Below are 27,532 nucleotides of genomic sequence, written 5' to 3'. Positions count from 1 at the left end.
ATCTTCAAGCAGTATTTGCCCTAGCCACCAATTTATTAATTTGCAAATCCCTGTTTGACCCCAAGCATATTCTGCTTCCTCTGCCTATCTCAGACTTTCCTTAACATGCCTACAAGCTGCTCAGGCATATCACAAGGGCTATGACATGCTAAATAACAGCCTTGTGGAAGAAAGCTCTCCCTCCTGCCATCATCTCAGTCTGCAACCATCTGTGGCACACGTATAATATGGAGCATGTAACGAACATCCTAAGTAACTACATCTTTTTACAAAGTATGGGCCCATGGGTCTCCTATCACAGCCAATCTCTTCTTAGTCTCTAAGTTAAAATTTGGTCTTTGTCCTTCCAAAGCTCTGGACCCTTCTGCAAATCAATGTTCTCCCTTTAGACCCTCACTGTGTGGCTTACAGCCCTCCCCTTCCTCCATCCAGAACTCAAGCCCTTACCCTACTCCCTCACTCCATATTGTTGGTAAAATTTGCATCGCCAGTTCTTGTTTGTATTCATGCATTTTGATCTTTATTTCTGGATGAAAGCCTACTATTTTGATACTGTAACTTGTATTGCTTGCAATGCTTTAAATAAATAAGTTTTTTTGGGAGGAAAATCCAGTAATCTGATGTGAGACAGAGAGAGATTCATGTAAAAACATAGAGAGAGATTCTGAGGAATAAACAGAGGCAGAAAGAGACGGAGAGACTGAGGGGGAAATAATGCAGAAGGTGAAAAAAATAGAATGGTGGAGATTTATTAGTACTACATTTATTTTACCCTCTCCCCTGGCACCTTTCCCCTGACACTTTCTCCCTCTGATACTTTCTTTCCCACCCCTGGCACCCTGTCCCAACATCCTCTGCTCTCAACCATGTCACCCTCTTCCTGGGACCCACTTTCATGGGAATATGTCCCCTAACACCTTTTCCAATGACACCCTCTTCTCTAGTACCTTCTCAACTCTTACTTACTTGTTTAGAACAAAAACAAGATAAACACCAAATGATAGATTAATTTTTTTCATTTTTCATGATATATTTATTTAATTAACACCAAATTTTTATTTCTATGTGAAAAAATAAAAAAAATAACCCAAGAATAATAAACATTGAATTCTGCAAAAAAAAGAAACATTGGAAACCGGAAAGAGGATGCAAAACCCACCACCAAACATCACAACCACACAATGCCAGACTTATCAACATGTTCTAAAATATGCTTTCTCAACTTTTTTCATATCTTGTGTATCAGTAAATATTTAACAGGTAACTCCTCTAATATATGAAAATTAACACCCAGCACCTTTTATACCTTTATATAGTTATAAAATATCCCCTTTGATTTTTTGATACTCCATTTTACCCCTTGAATAAGTGTGTAGTGCCCCTATGTATACATGTAACACACTTCAATCACGCCTCCTAGAACCCATTAGTAAACAGTATGAGACCATCCCTTACTGTATGTCCTGCAATATACCAGAATTTCCCACATTTCACCATCATGCGACTTCTAACTGATTTTAATTACTTACATCAACAATCAAGAAATCCAGCCAGCACCAGGCGTTAGTGAAATAAGTCTTGAAGCCATAAGCTGTCCATTTTAGCAACATTTCAATTACAAATACATAAGAAAACACTTTATCAGCGTACTCTAATCCAGTCTTAATAACTTTTCTTTGTTCAATGTAAATATCCTCGAATGCCTACAGAGGGGAAAAAGATGATTTATTTTATATTGATTGGCATAACTGACCAATACATTGGACATCATTTACAATGCACACTGAAGGGACACCATAAATCACTATTAATTTTGCACTGGTGTAATGGAGACATCTCTGCAATTAGATGTGTATTTTGGTTTGTGGGGAATTGGAAAAATCTGAAGACACAATGTGCATAAGTACAAATGTCAAACTGAAGTGCAACCTCCTACCACTTTAGAACTAACCCTTTCACTAAATAAAACTTTCATTTTTTCTTCTCCTTAAAAGACTGCTCGGATTATCCTAATTAATGACTTCAGTAATTCATGAGAGTAAGCAGACATTATAAACAGTCTTTATTGCATGTAACTCTTTTGTGTGTTTTAAAGGTTTTACTACATTGGACAAAGTGTAGCTACAAATACATTTCACGGGAGGTGCAAAATGCAATTCATTAAAAGAACAGGATGAGACCTGACCTCCGCTGGCTCTGAGATGGTGCAAAATTGCTGTGTTTTGTGAAAAGGTCAATGGCTGTGTGCCTTTCCGCAAAGCAAAAAATGCCCCTAAAAATGCAACCATGCCCCCTCATTATCTCATTCTAATAATCTTGGGCCTGATTCATTAAAGATCTTAACTTAAGGAACTTCTTATTCCAGTCTCCTGGACAAAAACCATGTTACAATTAGGGATGTGCACCGGCGACTTTTGAGGTCTCGTGTTTTGTGTTTTGGATCCGGATTTTCGTTATTTTTGAGGTTCGGATTTGTCTCGCAAAACACTTGACGAAAGGTCTCGGTTCGGATTTAAGGTATTGGATTCGGATTTTTTTTGAAAAAAACATAAAAAGTTTAAAAATCAAGTTTTTGGGCTTATTTTCACTCCTAGGCTATTATTAACCTCAATAACATTCAATAACAAGCATTTCCACTAATTTACAGTGTATTCTGAACACCTCACAATATAGTTATTAGTCCAAAACGTTGCAACAAGGTATCTTTCTGGACTGCGTAGAGGAGTGGGTCACCACAATATATATTAAAAACCCTGAACTTTTATGAATCGCACCAATAAATGTACCTGGACTGCGTAGAGGAGTGGGTCACCACAATATCTTAAAAACCCTGAACTTTTATGATTCGCACCAATAATTGTACCTGGACTGCGTAGAGGAGTGGGTCACCACAATATCTTAAAAACCCTGAACTTTTATGATTCGCACCAATAATTGTACCTGGACTGCGTAGAGGAGTGGGTCACCACAATATCTTAAAAACCCTGAACTTTTATGATTCGCACCAATAATTGTACCTGGACTGCGTAGAGGAGTGGGTCACCACAATATCTTAAAAACCCTGAACTTTTATGATTCGCACCAATAATTGTACCTGGACTGCGTAGAGGAGTGGGTCACCACAATATCTTAAAAACCCTGAACTTTTATGATTCGCACCAATAATTGTACCTGGACTGCGTAGAGGAGTGGGTCACCACAATATCTTAAAAACCCTGAACTTTTATGATTCGCACCAATAAATGTACCTGGACTGCGTAGAGGAGTGGGTCACCACAAGATATATTAAAAACCCTGAACTTTTATGATTCGCACCAATAAATGTACCTGGACTGCGTAGAGGAGTGGGTCACCACAATATCTATTAAAAACCCTGAACTTTTATGAATCGCACCAATAAATGTACCTGGACTGCGTATAGGAGTGGGTCACCACAAGATATCTTAAAAACCCTGAACTTTTATGAATCGCACCAATAAATGTACCTGGACTGCGTAGAGGAGTGGGTCACCACAATATATATTAAAAACCCTGAACTTTTATGATTCGCACCAATAAATGTATCTGGACTGCGTAGAGGAGTGGGCACTGGGCACCACAATAAAATATATAAAAAACCTTCAACAGATCTGCATTACACTACACATACGGCTGCTCCTCCATCCTCTCCATCATATACATGTTGGAGTTTTAGCGTGTGACAACCTCTTGTTTTTGATAATGTCAGTGCATTTGGAATATTTTTCAATTTGCCCCACACCACTGAATGTACTTTATCTATGATACGCAATACGCATCTATCTATCTTGACTGCGTAGTGTGGTGGCCCCGGTACACAATTTGGTACCGAGGCCACAATATAATTAAAAAACCCTCCACGTGTTGGAATTCCACCAAACAAGTATCTGGACTGCATAGTGGGGTAGCCCCGGTACCCAATTTGATACCGGGGCCACAATACCTCCTCCAAACATGCTACAGACAATTCGTCATTGAGAGACCCCAGACAGACAGGGTCGAAGTGTTATTGTTTGACTTTGTAAACCCAAAAAAATGTCCCTGTTGCACATAGTCGTGCAATGAAGACTGACTTTTTCATTTAAAGGCACGATCTTTAAAGTGTAGTGTTTGTAAGTCTAAGTCATATTATACTTTTGGTAAAATTGGTTTTTTTTGTTCCTCTTTATGGTAATTAATTAGTAATAGAATTAAAGTAGGAAATAGAATTAAATAGAATTAAAGTAGGAAATAGAGTGGTATAGAGTTGTAGTGTGGTATAGATAGAGTGGTCCACACAATATAATAATAAAACCCTCAACTGGTCTGAATTCCACCAAACAAGTATCTTGACTGCGTAGTGTGGTGGCCCCGGTACACAATTTGGTACCGAGGCCACAATATAATTAAAAAACCCTCCACGTGTCGGAATTCCACCAAACAAGTATCTGGACTGCATAGTGGGGTGGCCCCGGTACCCAATTTGATACCGGGGCCACAATACCTCCTCCAAACATGCTACAGACAATTCGTCATTGAGAGACCCCAGACAGACAGGGTCGAAGTGTTATTGTTTGACTTTGTAAACCCAAAAAAATGTCCCTGTTGCACTTGCACATAGTCGTGCAATGAAGACTGACTTTTTCATTTAAAGGCACGATCTTTAAAGTGTCAGAAAGAGAGAGAAGACACAGGAGAGGAGAGTTGTAGCTGGGGACCTGGGGTGGAAGCTCCCAGGCTCCCCCAGCATTGCCTGGAAGTCTGAGCGTGGTGACTGAGCCAGGGCAAGGAATGTGTGCCCTGGATGAGGGGGAGAACTCCATGCCACTATAGTGAACCCAAGAGAGAGGGGGACACTGCACATGGAAGAGGCCCTGGAGTGAGGGCTGCTACAAGAGGCATGGTAGCTGTAGTGTCAGATCCTGAGGCTGAGAGTACACAGAGTGACGTGTCAGAGCACAGGAGACATTATCCCCGCAGAGGAGGGATGAGCTGCAGTTGAGAGGTATGTTGTTGAAATAGGACATGCACACTTTAACAAACCAATCATTTCAGCGACAGGGCCTACCAAACAACTTTGACTGAAATGATTGGTTTGTTTGGGCCCCCACACCAAAAAAGCTATTCATCTCTCCCTGTACAGACTAAACAGGCTCTACTGAGGCAAGATGTCGTCCTCATCCTCAACCTCTGATTCCTCTCCCCCTACAGTGTCTACTTCCTCCTCATCACACATTATCAATTCGTCCCCGATGGACTCCACAACCACAGGTCCCTCTGTAGTATCTGGAGGGCAGTGCTGTACTTCATTGAGGAATTGATTATTCATTTTTATAAACATCATTTTTTCAACGTTGTGAGGAAGCAACCTCCTTCGCCGCTCACTGACCAGGTTCCCCGCTGCACTAAAAACTCTTTCTGAGTACACACTGGAGGGGGGACAACTCAGGTAAAATAGAGCCAGTTTGTACAGGGGCTTCCAAACTGCCTTTTTTTCCTGCCAGTAACAATATGGACTGTCTGACATGTCTACTTGGATGGTGTCAGCAAAGTAATCATCCACAATTTTTTCTATTGTCACAGCATCCAATGCAGCGAGAGTAGACATGTCTGCAATGGTTGGCAGGTCCTTCAGTCCGGACCAGATGTTATCAGTATCCCCGCCAGTGCCTCTTTTGGGAAAACTGAGCTTTTTCCTCGCAGCCATAGATGTGGAAGAAAATGAGGGTGGAGCTGTTGGCATGTCACGGTCCTCTTCAGAGGACAATCTCCTGACCAGCAGGTCTTTGCACCGCTGTAGACTTGTGTCCGCCGGAAACAGAGACACAACATACGCTTTAAACCGAGGATCGAGCACGGTGGCCAGAATGTATTCCTCTGACTTTAAAAGAGTGACCACCCTCGGATCCTGGCAAAGCGTACGAAGGGCTACATCCACAAGAGCTACATGCTTGCTGTAATCGCAATGGCTTACCAGCTCCTCCCTCACTTTCTCCAGCTGCTTCTGCAACAGCCTGATCAGGGGAATGACCTGACTCAAGCTGGCAGTGTCGGAACTGACTTCTCGTGTGGCAAGTTCAAATGGCTGCAGAACCTTGCACAACACGGAAATCAGTCTCCACTGCGCTTGACTCAGGCGCATCCCCACTCCTTTGCCTATGTCGTAGGTGGCTGTGTAGGCCTGAATGGCCTTTTGCTGCTCCTCCATCCTCTGCAGCATATAGAGGGTGGAGTTCCAGCGCGTCATAACCTCTTGTTTGAGGTGATGGCAGGGCAGGTTCAAGCTTTTTTGATGTGCCTCTAGTCTGCGGTAGGCACTGGCTGAATGCCGAAAGTGTCCAGCAATTTTGTGGGCCACCGCAAGCATCTCCTGCACACCCCTGTCACTCTTGAGGTAATGCTGCACCACCAAATTAATGGTGTGGGCAAAACATGGGACGTGCTGGAAATTGCCCATATTTAATGCCCGCACAATGTTACTGGCATTGTCTGACACCACAAATCCCCATGAGAGTCTAAGTGGGGTAAGCCACTGGGAGATAATTTCCCTCATTTTCTCTAATATGTTGTCAGCGTTGTGCCTCTTATTAAAGCCTGTAATGCACAATGTTGCCTGCCTTTGCATGAGCAGCCATTTTGTAGATGCTGCTACTGATGCAGCTGTTGCTGTTGCTGCGGAAGGGGATGCATCTACCCAGTGGGCTGTCACAGTCATATAGTCCTTCGTTTGCCCAGAACCACTTGTCCACATGTCCGTGGTTAAGTGGACAGTGGGTACAACCGCATTTTTAAGAGCACTGAGGACACTTGATCGTACTTCTCTGTACATTTTTGGTATCGCCTGCCTAGTGAAGTGGAATCTCGAGGGGATTTGGTACCGGGAACACAATACCTCCATCAACCCTCTAAATCCCACTCCACTGATGGCGGACACCGGGCGCACGTCTAACACCAACATTGCAGTTACAGCCGCAGTTATACGCTTTGCAATAGGGTGACTACTATCGTATTTGGTGGTCATGGCAAACGACTGTTGGACGGTCAATTGTTTGGTGAAAGACTTAGCGGTCTTACGACTTCCCCTCTGGGAAGATGACCAACTAACAGCAGCAACAGCAGCAGTGGCAGTAGTAGGCGTACCGCTGCAGGATTCCTCGGATGAATCCCGTATTGAGGAGGACTCAGTCTGGCTGCTGACTTGGGCTGCAGGACTGAATCTGATGGAGATTGTGGAGGAAGTTGACGAGGAGGGTGTTGCTGGTGTGTATCCAACTGGACCACGGGATTTAGGTGTCCCTGTACCGATGAGGGTCCTAGCCCCAGTTCCTGAACTAACCACTGAACTATGAAGGTTATTCAGGTGACGTATAAGGGAGGATGTTCCTAGGTGGGCAAGATCCTTACCCCTGCTTATTTGAGCTTTACATAAGCTACATATTGCCATACATTGGTTGTCTGGATTTGGATAAAAATAACTCCAGACCGAAGAGGTGCATTTTTTGGTCTTCTGACCAGGCATGACGATGGGCTTTTTCATCCCATGGACATCAGCTGTTTCCCCCCCTGGTGCCTCATTTACAATAACCACATCACCATCCTCATCATCAAGTTCCTCCACAGCGCCAGCTACATCATCAATAGCCTCCTCCCGAGCCACCTCTTCCCGTACAGTGATGGGAAGGTCAGGCTTGACAACCACCAACACCCTTGGACTCGCCTTGGGGATTTGTGATAATTTCTCTTTAGAAGGCAGAGTTGTTTGCTGTTTTGTTGCTGACAGCATAACTCTCTTCAATTTTTTGTAGGGGGGGGGGAGGAGGAGGAGGGCTAAGATCCGTGGGTGAAGCTGAACCACTAGTCATGAACACGGGCCAGGGCCTAAGCCGTTCCTTGCCACTCCGTGTCGTAAATGGCATATTGGCAACTTTACGTTTCTCCTCAGATGATTTTAAGTTTCTCTTTTTGCTACTTTTTCTTAACTTGGGCTTTTTGGATTTTACATGCCCGGTACTACGAGATTGGGCATCGGGCTTGGAAGACGACGTTGATGGCATTTCATCGTCTATGTCATGACTAGTGGCAGCAGCTTCAGCATTAGGAGGAAGTGGGTCTTGATCTTTCCCTACTTTATCCTCCAAATTTTTGGTCTCCATTATATGTAGCACAAGATACTGCAGAATGTGTGAACTTGGTAATATTGCAGTACCAATGGACTTATACTGCTGGATTGGTTTTGCAAATTTGGTTATAATTATTATTTTTTATTTTTATTTTAAATTTTTTATTTTTTTTTACTTTTTTCTTATTTTTAAAAAACTTGGGAATAGTGGGGAAATAACTATGCCCTTAGAAGCACAGAGCACAGGACACAGCACCACTGGACTGAACAGGACACGGCACAGGACCCAGCAGCACTACGGAACTCAGCAGGACAGAGCACAGGACACAGCACCACTGGACTGATACTGCAGAATGTGTGAACTTGGTAATATTGCAGTACCAATGGACTTATAATGCTGGATTGGTTTTGCAAATTTGGTTATAATTATTATTTTTTATTTTTTTTTTAAATTTTTTATTTTTTTTTACTTTTTTCTTATTTTTAAAAAACTTGGGAATAGTGGGGAAATAACTATGCCCTTAGAAGCACAGAGCACAGGACACAGCACCACTGGACTGAACAGGACACGGCACAGGACCCAGCAGCACTACGGAACTCAGCAGGACAGAGCACAGGACACAGCATCACTGGACTGATACTGCAGAATGTGTGAACTTGGTAATATTGCAGTACCAATGGACTTATAATGCTGGATTGGTTTTGCAAATTTGGTTATAATTATTATATTTTTTTTTTTTTTTTAAATTTTTTATTTTTTTTTACTTTTTTTTTATTTTTTAAAAACTTGGGAATAATGGGGAAATAACTATGCCCTTAGAAGCACAGAGCACAGGACACAGCACCACTGGACTGAACAGGACACGGCACAGGACCCAGCAGCACTACGGAACTCAGCAGTACAGAGCACAGGACACAGCACCACTGGACTGATACTGCAGAATGTGTAAACTTTGTAATATTGCAGTACCACTGGACTTTTACTGCTGAATGTGTGAACTTGGTAATATTGCAGTACCAATGGGCTTATACTGCAGGATTGGTTGTGAAAATTTTGTGGTAATTAAAAAATATTAAAGTAGTTTTTGGTATTTTTTAAAAAAACTTTTTTTTATTTTTTTAAACACAGGGGAATATTGGGGAAATAACTATGCCCTTAGAAGCACAGAGCACAGGACACAGCACCACTGGACTGAACAGGACACAGCACAGGACCCAGCAGCACCACTGACCTCAGAAGGACAGAGCACAGCACACAGCACCACTGGACTGATACTGCAGAACACAGCACAGCACAGCACAGCACAGCACAGCACAGCACTAAACAGCACAGCACAGCACAGCACTAAACAGCACAGAACTAAACAGCACAGAACTAAACAGCACAGAACTAAACAGCACAGAGGACCACCTAACACACCCTCCCTCTACCCTGATCAATGCCCGAGTGAAGATTGCGGCGACTAGCGGGGAATTTATAGGATCCGAGTATCGCGAGATCCGACAACGGGATTATGAGTCAGAGCCTCAGTTTCACTTTTGAATTTGGCGCCAATACCCGGATCTGTCTCGGATCCGACTCGGATCCGCAACGTTCGGGTGGGCTCGGATTTCATAAATCCGAGTGCGCTCATCCCTAGTTACAATGCAAGGGGTGCAAATTAGTTTCCTGTTTTGCACATAAGTTACATACTGACTGTTTTTTCATATATATATATATATATATATATATATATATATATATATATATATATACATATGTGCCTTTTCTACTTGAAACAAGGTAAACTCTTAAACCAGAAAAAAATCCTAACTACTAATATGAATAAAAACAGAGGAGAAATAAAACATTTAGTGAGTTATTACAATGTTTGATTGTGGAACCTAGTTATTTTTTGCTAAAAATATGACTGTAATACAAGAAACATTTCAAATCTAGGTATACTTACTATAGGCTACAGAGGGAAATGTGAAGAAATGATAACTAAGGTAGAACGTAAGAGAATCTTTGTATTTACCAGGGCTCCACTGCTGAGTAGAATCATGAAGATGATAAATGTTTCAAACCAGTTGTGCTCAACAATCTTGAAACAGGTTTTCCGTATATTCCACCATATCTTCCCCTTTTCTGATGTGACATCAACGTTCAGGAATGGAAATCTTCTTACACATGCTGTATAAGACAAATGTTTTAAAGCTTACATTCATGTAGAGAGGTCTCCTCAGACCAATGTGCCATAACTGAACTAGATAGAAGTTTCATTGAATAGCTCCAAAAATACCAGTGAGAATTTGCCATGACACGCATTATCCTGTATGTATATCCGTATATGTATGTGTATATATTTAAAATAATCAAATGTTTACTCCATTGTGTGTGTGTGTGTGTGTATGAGGAGAAACACTAAAAAAATATAAAAAAATGCAAAACTATTGTACACTGCATTTCTTAGTACATCATGATGCACAGCGCCCCACCATAAAATACTTTACAATAATTAATGAATATAAATCACACACTTTACCTGTAACAATAAAGGAAGGGAGTGAGGGATTAAAAATGCGAGGGAGGTGGACCGTCAAATATCTCTCTCTGATGGGGAATGGGGAAAAATATTCCAGAATGTATACAAAATGTCTAGATGAATTAATCATTCAGAGATGTTGATCAATGTAGTTTATAGAATGTACCTCATGGCAGATAAACTACATAGAATTTGGCCTTCAGTCTCTAGGTTTTGTTGGCGGGAATGAGGTTAGATTGACTCTCTTATGCACAGTTATTGGACCTGCCAGACAATTCACCCTCTTTGGGCATCAGTGTTTGACCTAATACAGCAGGCTACTAACACGAGGTTGTCACCACATCCTGATATGGCTCTTCTCCACCTTTATCCTGCTCAGCTCCAGCATCACAATCAGTACGTCACTGGACAAATACTTATCGCAACCAGGGCTGTAACAGCTCAACATTGGAAGAATCTAGTTCCCCCACCTCTCTCTAAAATCATAGCCAAAATTCAGAGCAGTTACATTATGGAAACCAATCGGTTCAAATATTCAACCCCTGTGTCATCTCCTTTGATTAAATGGAACCCATGGTATGACCTTTACATGGTCATCCGGTCTATCCATGTTCACCAGTTTGCTTACTCAGTTCTGTATTGATACTGATGTATTTGCTGTGTCTCCTCTCCCCCCCACTACTGCCCTCCCTTGTCTGGTTATTGCCTTTCCTTATTGATGTTATCCCCTTATTTTTGTTGTTATTTTTCTTAATCTATTGTGTATAAAATTCTCAATAAAAATTTACCCAGTTACAAAAAAAAACTTTTACAGGTAACTCCAGTGAATATAACACATACTTAATAACATGTTGTAATGAGCATTGATGTACTGAAACTCATAGCAACAAATCAGACATGGTTTCAGCTGCTCCGATTAGTCAGATTAATTAAATCTAATATACTCTAGTAGTGGTTACTATTGCATGTACAAAATGTACATTTTGTTTGTTAAATAAGCCCAAACATACGTGTTTATTTTTCTAACACATACACACAGAACTTCCAGACATAGACTAATTGCACCTAAACTACAAGCTGTGGCACAGAAAATATAATAACATGTTACTTTGCAGAAACAGACATGGAGCAGTCTCAGAACTCTGCCAGTAAGCAACGCTTTCACTGTGCGGAAACATTGCTATCTAGGACGGAACGCTGACCTGACCGGACGTCTTCCATGATGAAGAAAATACATGTTTTTGTGTGTGCATGTTGCAAGATTTTTTTTCTGTTTTGTTTTTTTTTAAATAGAAAATCAACCTCTTAAGTCACAGGGCAAGAAAACTACAGAAGTTTAACAGTAATGACATTTTTCACAGACAAACGATTTGGAGATCACATTTAAGTTAAAAAATGAGAGAGCAGCCATGTTTTTTGGAAAGACATCGATTTTCTTATTGTTATTTTAACAGATTTTGGCTACATATCCTACACAACGTGCAGGTACATTACTCAGGAACTATGGGTCCCAGGAGAAACAAAATCATTCTGTAAATCCTTTTGAATTATGAAAAAAAGTTACAGAAAAAAAATAAATGTGTAAATGTGTTAGTTTCTCTTCTCTTTTCTTGAATACGGTGCTCACCTGTTCATTGAAGCATACTCAAACAACCCCCCAACCCTGACTAACTTCACCAGAAACATTAGACAGCTGCCAATTACGACCTAAACAACTTACTGAGACAACAACTCCATGCTCTCTCTTTTCTTATGAGAAAACAATGACCTATTCTATTGTTATATTGTCTCTTTATTCATTATTAGATATTTCAAAGGAGAAACCTCCAAAATCAGCCTAGAAAATGGGTTTTTTTATTAATATTTATTCTCTACAATTTGCTGACTCTTTAGAGACAACCACCTCATTTTTATTATTAACTGGATACAAAAAAGGGGCAAGAATATTCCATGGATAGTGATGGGTAAACTGCACCTGATAAGAAACGCAAGAAGTGGTGAAGGTAATTTACAAAGAGAAATATGAAAGCTCCACAGTGCAAATAGAGCTTTGGGGCTAGATTTACTAAACTGCGTGTTTGAAAAAGTGGAGATGTTGCCTATAGCAACCAATCCGATTCTAGCTGTCATTTATTTAGAGCACTCTACCAAATGACAGCTAGAATCTGATTGGTTGCTATAGGCAACATCTTCACTTTTTCTAACCCGCAGCTTAGTAAATATAATAAATATACCCCTTGGGCTCATTATTCTGGGCATTAATGCACATAGATTTCTTCTGGCTAACAACGAAGTAGACTGCACTCAATCGGTTAGAAAAAACACAAGTTACATGCTCATAGCTGTAATTAATCAAAATTCCCTATTTATTAAACATAAATACCACATTTTTAAAACAAGTCATGCTTCAACAGTAAAATAAGATTTGACCTTATACGAAAATATTCAGTTCTTAAAAGGTTCTTAAAGTGGGTTGGATATTCTGTTTTATACATATAAGTGGTTGTAATGATCTTCCTCCGGAAGGAATCGTCCCAATAAACGAGAGGATACAGTCTCTCCTGTATAGCAACATACAGCATATGATTCAAAAAGTATTTCTTTACATTCAAGACTTTTGGGCCTGATTCATCGAGGCACGTACCTACCGATTTTGAGAGTATCGTACACAAAACCGCTCTGCGCATGCCAAGAATCAGGAGATACGTCCGTGAACACAAAGGACACTTACTACAGCCTAACATTACAGGGAGAGAACAGGGCATGTTGCCGTAGACAATGTACAGTAGGGGCGTGCTCAACACAAGCAAACGCAGCCATGTCTAAATCAAGCTATGAGCGTCTCAAAGTTGTTCTTCCGAATCTCTTTCTCTAGCCAAAGGGCTAGTGTAAGTCTTGATTAGTAGTGTTGGCAGTCTCGTATGCATGTTGCAACATGTGCTTGCAATCAGGGGCAACTGTAAAAATGTATTTTATGCACAGTAGACAAACAACTTTTTTTTTTTTTAACTGTTTTATCATTAATACCTATATTATTAATAATAACAGGTGACATTAATTAATTTTTTTTCCTGTGCGATCTTTTGCAAATCTATGATCCACATAGGTATTGGACTGCAGTGTCTTGTGTAGTAGAGCACAGCAGACCTGCCTCTGATTTCAAAAGCTCACGTATCTTGAGATCCGTGCCTTGGTAAATTCGGGAGTACACAAAGCTGAAAAATGTGCGTTTAATACTAGACATGGATTGCGCTCAGAATGTGTGCCTTGATCAATAAGCCCTGTGTGTGTCTTTTTCCCCAATAATTATAAGTAGTAAACTGCCAAAGACAAAGGGGAGAGCGGCCCAATTGTCACATTTTAAAGTACAAGTTAACCCGTGCATGATACTCATGCATTCTAGTCAAATCAAGCTACTTAAGATGTTAAAAAGGTTCTTGTCATGCATTTGGGGCTAGGCCAGGCCTCCTCAGGGGAAGAGCGTTACTTCCCGACACAAGCGCCCCTTTTTAACATGGTTTTGTCCACATGTCACCACCTCATCATTTTTCTCCATCACCTCATCCTTCATCTTTATCGCCACATCTATCCAGATGTCTATCCAGACACAGGGATCTCTCTCAGCGGTCCTGAGTATCACACTCCTCTCGCTCTGTCACCCCCAGCAACCACCAACCACTCCCAACTGTCACCCCCAGCAACCACCAACCACTCCCAACTGTCACCCCCGGCAACCACCAACCACTCCCCACTGTCACCCCCGGCAACCACCAACCACTCTCCACTGTCACCCATGGCAACCACCAACCACTCCCAACTGTCACTTCTCCTTCAAGAAATATATATATATTTTTTTAAAATCTTTATAAACACTTTTAACAATTAACAAATTAAATTAACAAATTAAAAACATCTTAGTATACCAAATCTCAGCCCTTTCTGAGTTTTTTTCCCCCACACACACTAAGAATTTAGTAGGTCAGTGTATAACTTCGCTCAGCAGGTGGCGCTGCAGCTTAGTTTTTTTTTTCCACACACAGACACACGCCACTAGGCTTTTATATAGTAGATATTATACATGACATATTTTCCTACATACCATCGGTAAAACATTGTTCTGGACCATCTTCTTCTTTATGTTCTAAGGCCTCTTCTTCAGGCTCTGGCTCAGGAGGTTTATAGTCTACTGTGCTGCACCCTGAAGAACCATCATCAAACCTCCGCTATTGGGAAAGTCAGAATGTAATCAGTACACAGTATATACACATTAAAATTGATTGGCACATTGGGGAATACAGAGAATAAATGCACACTGCTAGATCTAGAACTACAGTTTGGTTTGGGTTTCAAATGATTACACTGGTCATGTTGTGTATGGACACACAATTCAAGAATGGCTCTTTCTAAACAACTGATTATATACTACAAGCATGTGGGCCCACCCCCTGGTGAACAAAAACAGACCTGTTCTTTTATTCTGCACCATCCTATCATAATTGACCCCCCAATAACATAAATATCTGGAAAAATAATCTTCCCTCTTTTCTCATTACATTACATCTTTTGCAGGTTTTATCTGGGATGCTGTATACAAGGTGAACTTGAAAAACACTACCCTGACTTGAAAGCAGAGAAAGGATACAAAGCTCTGACCAGGATGGACTTCAGCTTTAGACGCACCATAGCATTGCTTGTACACAGTGATCATACCTTTGGTCTTATTATTCCCTCATCTAACTCTGACTGTGTACTGATTTCATCTGTATCAGGAATCTCTAGGTCAGACTCTTCAGAAGCGATGGGCACTTCTATCCTGTAGTGAGGGTTGTTAATCAGATTGATATGATCAAACTCATTCATGATGTAGCGTTGTTTTTTCTTCACACAATCAACAACTGGGCTTTCAGCCTTGGGCTCCTCCTCTATCTCTACATGATTTAGAGCAATGCTCTCTTTGTTCACATCCTCATTGTCCTCTTCCTTCGCCTCCTTTTTCTTAAATGGCAAGATTGACAGGGCAGTTTTTTTCACAAAGTCTATACCCCTGGTGATCCTCCCTATGGCAATCTGTAGATTATTCATCTCTCCATCGTCATCAGAAGCAGCCAAGTTATCAGCGCTAAAGGAACTCAGCAACAAGGCCAAAAAAAGGTTTAGCACCTGAAAACAAAAGCCAATGCAATATGTAAGACAAGAAGCAATATGTCTGTATCTGAGATAAAATGAATCTATATACAAGTGCACCTGTCGTATACATACAGTGGAGACATTCGTTTTGAGAACCAGTATTCATGAAATTCTACGAAATGCCTCAGTGACATCACTAGCCCACAATGAGCTCATCATTGATGTTCCTAGTGAATGTACAGGCTGCATTTAAATAAAGGTTCAGCTCACAAACTGGTGGTGTTTTTCAAAGTACCTTAATAACATCAGTGGTTATAAACTGCATTCTCACGAATACATGAATACTGGTTCAGCCCTCAGAATGGCTGTAACCACTCTCTACAGGCAATGGGCACATTTTACTGTATTGTTACAAATTAAGAGAGTCACTCAGAAATCTGCTAACAGTATTATTACATTTACTGGATAACGAGCCAACCTGCTCAGCAGCCATTTCAAAATCCTTACTTCAAACAAAGATTTATGTGAGAACAAAATCATCTTGTAGGTAGTATTAAAGAGCAGACTATTGTGGTGTAGAACATTACAAGACAGCGTATAATATCACAGTAAGGTTGTAGAATATATGAGAGTAAAACGACAAATCAGGACGTAAAGGGGAAATATCTGTAGAAGGAAATGGCCCAGGTGCAACCAGATGTATAGAGTGGGAAGTACAAATATATTTGTTGTAAATAACAGTTGAAAAATAGAGTACACTATAGAGTACACATACAAAAGTATCTAACTTTCCACCACATACCTATTATCATGGAACATGAGGCATCTATATATTGTAAAATGTATTAGAAAACAAGCAAAACTATATATGGTTTCACAATTAACACCAATATAAACACATCTTAATGCAATATATTTGCAAGTCTAAAAGCTGCAGAAGTATACACTTAAATCCCCAGTAGTGAATACTAGTGAATCATTTTAAAATATCAATTTTACAAAGATTAAAGTTCTTGGTTATATTAAAAGAGATTTGCACACTACTCAAAGAGAAAGATTTAAAAAATTGGGGAAACATCTCTCTACAATATATAGAGAAAGTAGAGACTAATAAGGTTTCAGAGTACAATTTTTGTTCCTATTATTTGAGACGTTAGAAGTTACTCACACTAGAGATAAAGCAGTGGTGGGATAGCACCACCATAACTAAATATTTAGAAAGTAAAAGAATTCCAAGGAACTAACAATTTTTAGGAAGCCCACATTTATACCCCAGGATGAACAATTTCAATAAAAATGTAATATATTGAAATCACAAAATGACATAGGAGAAGAGATTGCCTTAATAAGAAAAAAATTGTCATACAGGAACTAGACAATTTTAAGATTCTCGCACAACTCAAAAATAAAATACATAAGATGAAGGAGGATGTTATACGTATTAAACAGAAAAAAAGCTAAATTTACTATTATTTAAGATTGACATGATTATAAGAATTGGAGAACACAAGAGAAGAAAAAGTATAAAAATATGGACTAATAGAAATAGAAGTAAAGAACATACGAACTATCACAAAAGAAACCAGAACCCGAATAATTATCATATGAGACAAAAAATACATGTCCTTATGGAAGGTTATATACAACGCTATATTAAATGGCCTAAAAGACCACCACTTATAGCAAAACGTTAAACCAGGGTGTCTAAATCCAGTCCTCAAGAGCTACCAACAGGTCAGGTGTTCAGCATTTCTGTCTGTAAAAACAGCTGGGATAATTACTGACCCAGCCAATAGATTAACTCACCTGTGTATGATTAAAGAAATCCTGAAAACATGATCTGTTGGTAGCTCTTAAGAACTGAGTTTGAACACCTCTGGTCTAAACAGTTACAGTAGAAAAATGGCTTGTAGCCCCTATAATACAGCCCATATCTCAACAAAAAATGGGACAACCAGTTGAATGGCTAAAATCACATCAGAACTCTTAAAAAAAAAATAACATTATAAAATAAATGAGCAACTCTTTTTTAACATTAAATAAAGATGCTTTAATGTGTAGTGTACATACAATGCATCTTTGGCCACACTGAGATTACCGGTTTTAAGGGGGCAATGGCAGGACCTGGTGCATCTTTAGGGTAAGTCTTTATTTTGTCTACGTCAGTCTCCCAGTTATCGGCTTTGGTACCCCACCCAACAAAAGACTGTGCTGGACACTGTTGGGGTTACTGTCCAGTTGTATTGAACCATGACACTTAACCATTTAGTTAGTGTGGAAAAATTTGAGTTGTGGATCAACAGCAGCTAAAGAACATATCTCCTCAGTATAAAGGCTGGTGTAAGACATGGGTTTCAGCTAATAAAATGTAGCATTTAAAAGCTGCTTCTTTCATGCTGCACATTAAATTGATAACAATGATATTGAAAGAGTAACACATGAGATATGTCAGATGAGTGCACATAATGTATACAACATAATATTACTGATTCTGTTTAGAAGTTTACTTCCTCTTATTTCAACAGGATCAAGACCTTTTGTCTATAAATGTCTGAAACCATGTAGATTGAAAATATATATGTTAGTATCTATTCCAATTAGAATAAGATAATACTCTTCATAGTTTCTGTTCTCTGATTTGAGATAATGTCCACAGATTCCTACTTAGTCATTACCTCTGGAGGACCTTTATGGCTGTAGTTAACTGCACAAGACACGCATATCACAAATATAAAGAGATCGGATGGCCGCAGATTGTCCCTATGGTACGGAATGATAAACCACGCTGCAGATTCCTCTCTGCTGATGTAATTTCATACTCTTAAAACATAAAAACTCTTTCTAGCAGGTTTCAACACAGCAGCAGATCAGCAGACATAACGTACATAAAAAACAGTTTTAGGGTTCACATTTGGCAGTTGCTGACACAGTAATGCCGTCAGCAAATCTGAGAGCAGGCTCAACTAATATTTACAGCAGGTCTGGTATAAGGCTTGTAAGATTTAAATAGCACTTCCAAATACAAGTAATATCCAGCTTTCTATTTTTCAGACGGGCAGGATTACCTTGCTACTTGAGTCGCTTCCTTCAAGTCCTGTTATAACTTTAAAGCAACTCTGGAGGAAATGTTTGGGTGCTTAGAATAGAGCTTAGCTAATGGCTTGTCCTGCTGCCATAGTCAGGGGTGAGGATTATTCATAGTAAACAGCTTATTAATTGTATTAATTGTTAATATTATGCAAACAGGTTTGTTAAACAACAAGGCCTTAAACTCTTCAAGGCATTTCCACTGCCCAAGCGTGAATTGGCTATCTAAGTCATGCACATATCCCTTCAGACTGGTCCAGGGATGCAGTAAGTTAACCCTTACTGTTCAGGTGCCTTGGAAAATGTTAATGTACACTGCATGATAAGCGGCGGTAGGAAATCTGCCTGATCACTGCATTTTAATGCACCTGAAACAGCAAGTCAGCTTTCCAATCAGTCAACACTGCCAGTTTACAAGTTATTCTCGGATAAAGTCATTCCTGAGGTATTGGCAAGGAATATCATTTCTCTCCTCAAGTAAAGGAGTGGGCTTAAATAATTACCTTTCAATGTGGTTTTATACAGGGATGGGGGTCATAATCAGCTTGCAGCTTTATGTTCTCTACATTATAAATTTGTTGGCTTGGTCAGTTTCCTTCTTATGGCAATGATTCTTCAAAAGCGCTAGGCATAACCCCAGGGGTGTAGCCACACCCATATCACGCACCCATCACTCTTTGGGGGCTGTGTAATGTCACATGCATCTTAAAAATTAATGCTAGAATTCATCTTGTTGCTTTGGGCAACACCACATTTTCTGTATCTGTGGAAATATTCATAAATGTCCCCATTGTTTGCACCTCAACTAAGTGAACACCATAACTGTCGAGAGTCCATAGCAGATTTCTGGTACTATATCAAAGTTTGCAAATGACATATGTAAAAAAGACTTCCTGCTATTATCTTCTGTGGCTCCTGAGGAAACAGGAAAATAATTTGGAGCAATTTCCAATTCTACCCAAAATGAGGGAAGATTCTGTCTTTACATTAAATTGATAATAGGATACCACTTCACTACAACATTAATGTTTATAAATGTTGCAGATTATGGTTTGCCTAAAAAAATATAACAGCCTATTTTTCATTTTCTATTGAGTCTGCCAATACAACCTCTTCTAGAAAGGCATTATTCAACATTATCCCAGCCTATACTAGAAACACCCGTACAGATAATCAAATATAAAAAAAGCTCTTAAAATAAAACTTACCACTAAGTTTCCCACCACCATGACCATCATAAACACAACTAGACACATAGCTTGCCCTGCCACCTCCATGCAATCCCACATGGTCTCAATCCACTCTCCGCACAGGATCCGGAACACAATGAGGAAAGAGTGGAAGAAGTCATGCATGTGCCACCGTGGGAGCACACAGTCTGAATTGATCTTGCAAACGCACTCTTTGTAGCTCTTCCCGAAAAGCTGCATTCCCACCACTGCAAAGATGAAAACGATGATGGCCAGCACCAGTGTGAGGTTTCCAAGGGCACCCACTGAATTACCAATAATTTTGATAAGCATGTTCAACGTGGGCCAGGATTTGGCAAGCTTGAAGACCCTGAGCTAGAAAAGATAAAAACACAAATGATTCATTAAAAAAATGAGTGCATATTTATTAACAAGTCTCAATTGGGCAAAGACGACGTTAATGCCTTTGATTGTGCTCTTAATGCCAAGAATGACACAATTATTGATACATTTAAAATATGCTTGTTTGCCAAGGGTAACAATATAGAAGCACAATACTCCTGGATTAGAATGAGATTCTTCATTCCAGAAGACAACTGCAATGAGACCAAGAGAGGTACGGGAATAGTATTTTCTTCCCAGCTATACATTAATTATTCTAATCTTTTAAGAGCAGATACCAACAATGGGTAAGAAAATATAAACATAAACATTTTATATATTTTAAATTTATATTTTACATTTTAAAATATAAACATTTTTTTGGTCACTTGGTAGCAACTTTTTTTTCCTGCACAAGTAAAAACAGTAAGAAGTGATATTAGAGAGGTACAGAAATTATTTCAGAGCAAAGCAGAAACTAGAAACTGTTTAAAATGTTTCAAGCTCAATACAGTAATTTTATAGTTTGTATGGGATCCATGTAAAAATGTAACCAAGACACTTTTAGAAGTGTGCCTAAATGATGGACAGTGTACTGTATTTCATTGGAGTCTGATACTCTATATTACTGCAGTTAAGATTTTCATACTCCACACAAGAATAGAAAGTGCTCATAGCATCTCTACTCCAGACTGTAGACAGATTAAATGTTATCAGCAGAAACATAAATCAGTATATATATATATATATATATATATATATATATATATATATATATATATATATATATATATATATATATATATATACACATACATGCACACACACACACACACTGTAGACTCTCTGAATGCTGAGGCTTTCAGTGACAAACTGCGGACCAGCTTTAAATTCAAACTAGAATTTTTATATTTACTGTTAAAGCACCAGTTTGAACATTTTGATTACTTTCCATCTCAAATACACACTGCCTTCTCGGAAAAAGCTAAGCTGGTGAGAAGAGTTGACCCTAAAAGTAACTATAGGTGCCCCTGCGCCATGATACCTGGCACCAGCTGCATAATATAGTCTCTCGTTCAATAATATCATTCTGGCCAGTTGAGGGTAATAGCACAAGAAGACAACTCCATAAATATCGGCCTATTGAATCGGTCTAAAAGGTTTTAATACTTTGGTACATATTCTCAAGCAGGCTGGCTAAATGATCCCTGGATAATGTTATGATTTAAGGCAGTGTTTCCCATACCCAGTCCTCAGGGACCCCTAACAGTGCAGGTTTTCCATATCTCTCTGCTGGAGCACAGGTGTATTCATTACTGACTGACACATTTGAAAGATCCACAGGTGGTCCTAATTATTTCACTTGTGATCTGGAAAACCTGCACTGTTAGGGGTCCCTGAGGACTGGGTTTGGGATACACTGATTTAAGGGTTGATCTTTAGAGGGAACAATGCATCATATCTGCTGGACATATCTGAAGATCCAAATATTCAGGGTAGAGGGTACAGTCTGGTTCACTTAGTTATATAGATCAAGCTGAAAAAATATGTGTGTGTTCTGTGCTTTAACATATGGATTGAAAGAAACTGTAGGAGGCAGTGAAAGATTAGTATAATTTGTAATGAAGAAGTAAAGGAATCAAGTCTCTGTGGTCATGTAAAGGCAGATTTGGGAGAAGGAGAAGGATTTTACAGTGCAAGATATATACTGAGCTCAGAGTGGCGTACCAAAGCATCTCTGCTCATTACATCATGTACCATGTGATTGTGATTGACCATGGTAGTCAAATGACACTGTGCAAAACTATGACTTACAGCCTGCCACAGTGATTTGTCTTTAAAAAAGGAACATACCTCAAAAGTTCTTCCCATATTTAATACTACGTTCGCACCATTTCCTTGTTTTTTATTTTCAATAAAAAGCCGTTTGATTTAAAAAAACACACCTCATTTTTCATGGCATTGCTCCTTTAAATAGTGTGGAATTTAGTAACAAACTTAATTGTATATTATTAAAATAGAAGCTGACTTGCTTTCTATTGGACACCAGAGGTGTTTAATAGTGTTTGGGGTAACATTGGTAACATACAACTTTACACTTTTATACCAATCATGTATCTATCTGTGTAACACAATACAAACATAACACATTGTACATACAGCTGGATAGGTATGTACTGATCCCTAAGTCATGCTACATAGCCTGTACTTTCTGCATAAAAGATAACGCAATTTAATGTTGTCCCCATTTTCCCCGCAGCCACTTGGCTTCTGTGGCTTCATTTTAACTGCATAACCTTTCAAAATCTCTCAAAAGTACACTTGTAATAATAAGTAATTAGTTTATTGCAAGTTCAACACAATGTAGTATGCAAGAAGGTATATAGTTCTGCAAAATATGGTGATTTCCTTGTGTACAAGGATTGAATTGCTTTTGAATCTATTTCAATACATTACTTTGTAGTAGTAAGTAGTTTAGTAGTGCTATAACACTACTATATTAATGCTAAACACATACTGCAATAATTAATTAAAAATGGAATGCATGCATTTCTTACATAAAATGGTATATGCTGCAAGAATTAGTAGAGGAGTCACTTACAGATGATTGATTCAGGAAATTGATCAGATTGCCTGAATTCCCCACTGTAGAGCTTGCGTATAAATTGCTTTTTATTGCCTAATCCAGAGCAGTCATCTTTCTCAAACATGCAATTTGTAATTAATACTTACTCATAAAGGGACATTTATAAAAACCACAGGATATATAAATGGGCTAAATATTACAGCAAAAACTTCCACATCTATTAAAAATTAAACAAATAATTTTACAACTTATTATAATATCGCACAAAAAAGTATATCTTTCTTACGACTGATCAGACCTCCCCCCTGTGATTTTAAATTGGGGGATTGTTTCACATTCCTCTGGATCAACAAAATTATATTTTATGAAAGAATTAACTAGATGGACCCATGTCTGTTTTAACCTTACCAACTATGTAACTTTCGGGGCATGTACTTTCATGTGGACACCATACGCGGCAGGAATAACGGATTTACTTGGTGGTATATTTAAATCATGTTCTGTAAGGAATACCGTGCAAGTATTCTGCTCAAGTCACTATTGAAACATTGCATTAAGGTTATTATCTATTTAGAACTTATTTAGTGTGTATTATATACTTGTTTAGTTTGTGCATGTGTACATAGTATATGTATGTTAATGTATCCTTTATTATAGGGAATTGTATGTTATTTATGTTTGATCTTTGAGTTACATTGAATTTTTGTCGGAATAGTGCTTCTATAGCCTAACTTAGGCTCTATGATATTGCATTTATCAGTATAGTAGATGCATGTTTTACTGTTTTTGCGCAATTATGCATATATTACATGAATTTTGCAACGCAATATGATTTATGTGATTGTATTTACTGTACATGTGTGTCTATTTCAGAGAATACAAATTTGATATAGTGTTTTGTTCTCAAAGTGTTTTATTTTGTAAAATATATGTAAATTAATTGCACATTTTTTTAAATTGTGGTAATCCTGTAATGTTATACTTTTTACTTAATTAAGATCACGGTAATAATGTTACTCCACTTTTTATATACCGCTCTACTACTAGCAGCTGTGAGGATTAGCATAGTAGGCAAAGAGGTTTTTGTTAGGATCACCAGCAATACAGTACAAGATGACACTACCTGTGTTTTATGATTATACAGCACACAACAAACACTGTCACACACAGGTTGCTTCTTGCATTGCAGAAATCTGTTCAAGCAAAACAAATATAAATCCTGCTCATCTGAATCCTCTGTAAAGTTTAGCAATATGTTATAAATTCTGTTTGTTTTGGATCTTAGCTTCTAGTTTCCAAACCTCCACTGTGGACTGTGGACTGTGGATAACCCGCACTACTTTATCAGGCTGGGTTACAAAGATCTAGTAACAGAAACTTAGGCTAGGTACACACTGAAGAATTTTACGATCGTTATCTACAATGACTTTACCTTCGACCGGTCCGATCGATCAGACGATTAATGCGTACACACTAGTCACGTATTAGATGATTAACGCAAGACAGACCGTCTGGACAGCGACTTTTCACAGCCTTATTGTCGTGAGCAAAGATTAGAATTTTGTACACACTGAAACGACTTATGAGGTCCATGTAACGATATCCCCAAGAAATTTAAATAAGGGGTTGAGCATGTTGAATGGTAACCACCCCAAACCTCATAAAAAAGCGAAGGTAACACGTTTTACCAAATGAGTGACGTGCGGACACCGCACCAAGTGGGACTGGTACAGACATCAGAAATTAACATAATAACGCCCCCAAAGAAGTCGCAGCTCGAGGAACTATCGACAGTTGCTCGTGGATCGATCGTAAACTTATACACACTACATGATTGTGGATTGGTCAGAAAATATTAAACAGTACGGGCAACCAAATAAGTCGACAATCGACACTTTGGAACCCGACTGCTGACCGAACGGTCGTATGTCGGCTGATTTGCCCAATTATTGGATGAAAACGCTCCAGCGTGTACCTAGCCTTACACATTATAGTGGATAACTCCCAACTCAACCCTCCCTGGTAAGCATCACTGTGGGTCCACATCCACAGAAGGTTTGTTCCTTAAACCTCTTCACATTCACCAAAGCCAGTACTGCAGTCATAATATCATCTTCCTTTGACGATGATGTGTGTGTTGTGGGGGCAGAGTAAACTCTGTGATGAGCTGTAAACAGGTGGGTGTATCACATCGAAAGAATGCAATGATGTCCAATGAAGAAAATAGATGTCTTAACACTCACATAAAAGCGTGTTCCTTTACCTATCTAGTTACAGCAACTTCCTTGTAAAAAAAAAACACACTACGATATCTAGCCAAATTAATTTCAACAAAAATGTAGATACACGGTATACGTAGGCAATACAGAGTAGCATAACTTACAGCTGTTTTATGGCATCAAACCACTTTGTCAAGGCCAAGTGCTCAGACATGTAGTTTATTAATTGACCTTGACCTTTAGCTTTATACCACTGTGGGTGCAATTATTCTTTAAGAAACAGTGTTTTATAGCAAAGAATTAAGGAGAGAATTTGTGCAAGATCTTGTGTACGATCTTGTGACTAGCGTAGCTGTGCTCTCTGTGCCATGTGACACCATTCACTACAATTACGTTTGCTCCAGCTGCATGCAGGACTGGTGCTGCCACTAAGTGACCTAAGGTGGAAGCCTATTTTGCCAATGATTATGGTGCTCCTAAACAAGTGAATGAGCGTCATAATGTTACTCGTGAAGTGTTTTCAATTTCCCTACGGTGTCCGCTCGACGGTCACCAGCCTCTGACATCTTAACTGTGAAGCTCCTGGCTGCTGCTTCTCCATGTCAGTGATGTGCTGTAAATGTAGTGCTGAGCTATACTGACACAGCCCAGCTCCACACACAGTCTGACACAGAGGAGCAGAAGATGTCTCCCCCCCCCCCCTCGTCCATTTTGTTCCGCATCAAGATGAGAAGCGGATGAGGGGCTGGAGGTGCCCAGGGCACTTCACTTCTGTTTAAAGCACACTTTTATAGGTTCAATGCAAGTCATAGTAACACAACAAAGGAATAAGAATAAAATATGCTACAACTGCACTCTTTATCTGCCAATACAGGTTCTATACATAGGACCTACGAATAACAAAGACAGACAGTAGAAAATATGAGATTGGTATTGATGTGCAAATTTGATTAATAGTATATATCCCATTTAGGTCTGTATATTATTTAGTTTATATATAATACATCCAGATCACTGTTTCCACAAACAAAGAGTTAGAATAGTGTTTTAAATGGTCATATGAACACAGAATTCCTAAGCTCAGCACCTACCAGACGGAAGGAACGCAGTACTGACAGACCTTCCACGTTGGCCAGACCCAGCTCCACCAAGCTTAAGGTGACTATAATGCTGTCAAATATGTTCCATCCCACCTGGAAATATTCATATGGATCCAAGGCAATGATCTTAAAGAACATTTCAGCTGCAAAAATACCAGTGAAGACCTGTAAAAATATATAGTTTATTTATTAAAGGCATTTTGCTACACAGTGTATAGTGACAGCAATCACTTTACTGTTATCATCTTAACTTATACAGCACCCAAATATTTCACACTGTTATACAGCTTGGGAAGCAAACTGAACAATAACATACTGTAAAAACGGGAGGTGAGCGAGCCGCAGTTTTAGAATTTACAATCTAAAAAAAAAAATGCATAAAGTGCTTGTCTCGTACAATAGACCAGCCACAGTGGCTGCTGTATACTACAGTGCAGCCGAAACGGAGCTGCCTGAAAAACCCTATGTGCGCCCCTGAGCCATGTACACATGAATAAGCACAAACTTTTTCTAGCGTCACAATTAGGATGTATGTTCAGTACACACAGGATGCTTTGTAAACTATTGCAGTAATATATGATTTGGCCACTAGAGATCTCTTGTGTACAACAATTGGAACGTGTCTACTAAGGAAACAAATCATGTGTCACTATGATAGTTGCAAACTGCTATGACTACAAGTGCATAAAGATTATCAGTTTACTTTGGATAGCACAAGAAAATGTGGCAGGCAACCATAACTACTGCTAGTGTTTTACTTTAAAACAAAAGTTACAAGTTTATGCAAAACAGTACAGTTTTTAAGCACTTGTTTAAATGGGTGTGCTTGCCTGTGGTGCATTCAGAGTGGGCAAACCATGCTTTGATCAAATACAACATTCAGCATTAGTCTATATGACAAGCTGTCCTCCTTGTCCACAATACATATATTAAATGCATTCATTGAAAGAAGATGACATATGAAGGCATCCAGGGGTACCAATGCTGCAATGCCACAAGAATAAATATAATCAAAACTATAACTTTTCAATTATGATATATACAATAATCTTGAACAAAATTGCATTTTAATTATTTTTTTAAAGGGAAGATTATGTACCATCATCATATTATTTATATATGTGTCTACTGTCCACATATTATAAAGCTCTGTACAATCGGAGAGTCATATTCGACATAACATGAAAACAATAAAAACAC

The 27,532-nt window shown here is 39.1% G+C and overlaps 1 protein-coding gene across 4 annotated transcripts in view; it reads right to left on the bottom strand.

The window, feature by feature from the left end:
- SCN4A (sodium voltage-gated channel alpha subunit 4) overlaps positions 1–27,532 on the bottom strand; it is a 182,998-nt gene that overhangs the window by 38,763 nt on the left and 116,703 nt on the right. For all 4 annotated transcript variants that reach the window (XM_075176881.1, XM_075176882.1, XM_075176879.1 and 1 more), the window contains exons 14-19: positions 26,324–26,497; positions 20,064–20,420; positions 15,352–15,801; positions 14,741–14,864; positions 10,135–10,289; positions 1,530–1,703 (exon numbers count right to left, since the gene is read on the bottom strand). In XM_075176881.1, coding sequence (XP_075032982.1) covers positions 1,530–1,703; positions 10,135–10,289; positions 14,741–14,864; positions 15,352–15,801; positions 20,064–20,420; positions 26,324–26,497 — 1,434 coding nt within the window. The remainder of the gene's footprint in view (positions 1–1,529; positions 1,704–10,134; positions 10,290–14,740; positions 14,865–15,351; positions 15,802–20,063; positions 20,421–26,323; positions 26,498–27,532) is intronic.

Source organism: Mixophyes fleayi, chromosome 6 (assembly GCF_038048845.1).
Source record: "Mixophyes fleayi isolate aMixFle1 chromosome 6, aMixFle1.hap1, whole genome shotgun sequence".
NCBI lineage: Eukaryota > Metazoa > Chordata > Amphibia > Anura > Limnodynastidae > Mixophyes > Mixophyes fleayi.
This window is presented reverse-complemented; position numbering and strand designations above follow the sequence as displayed.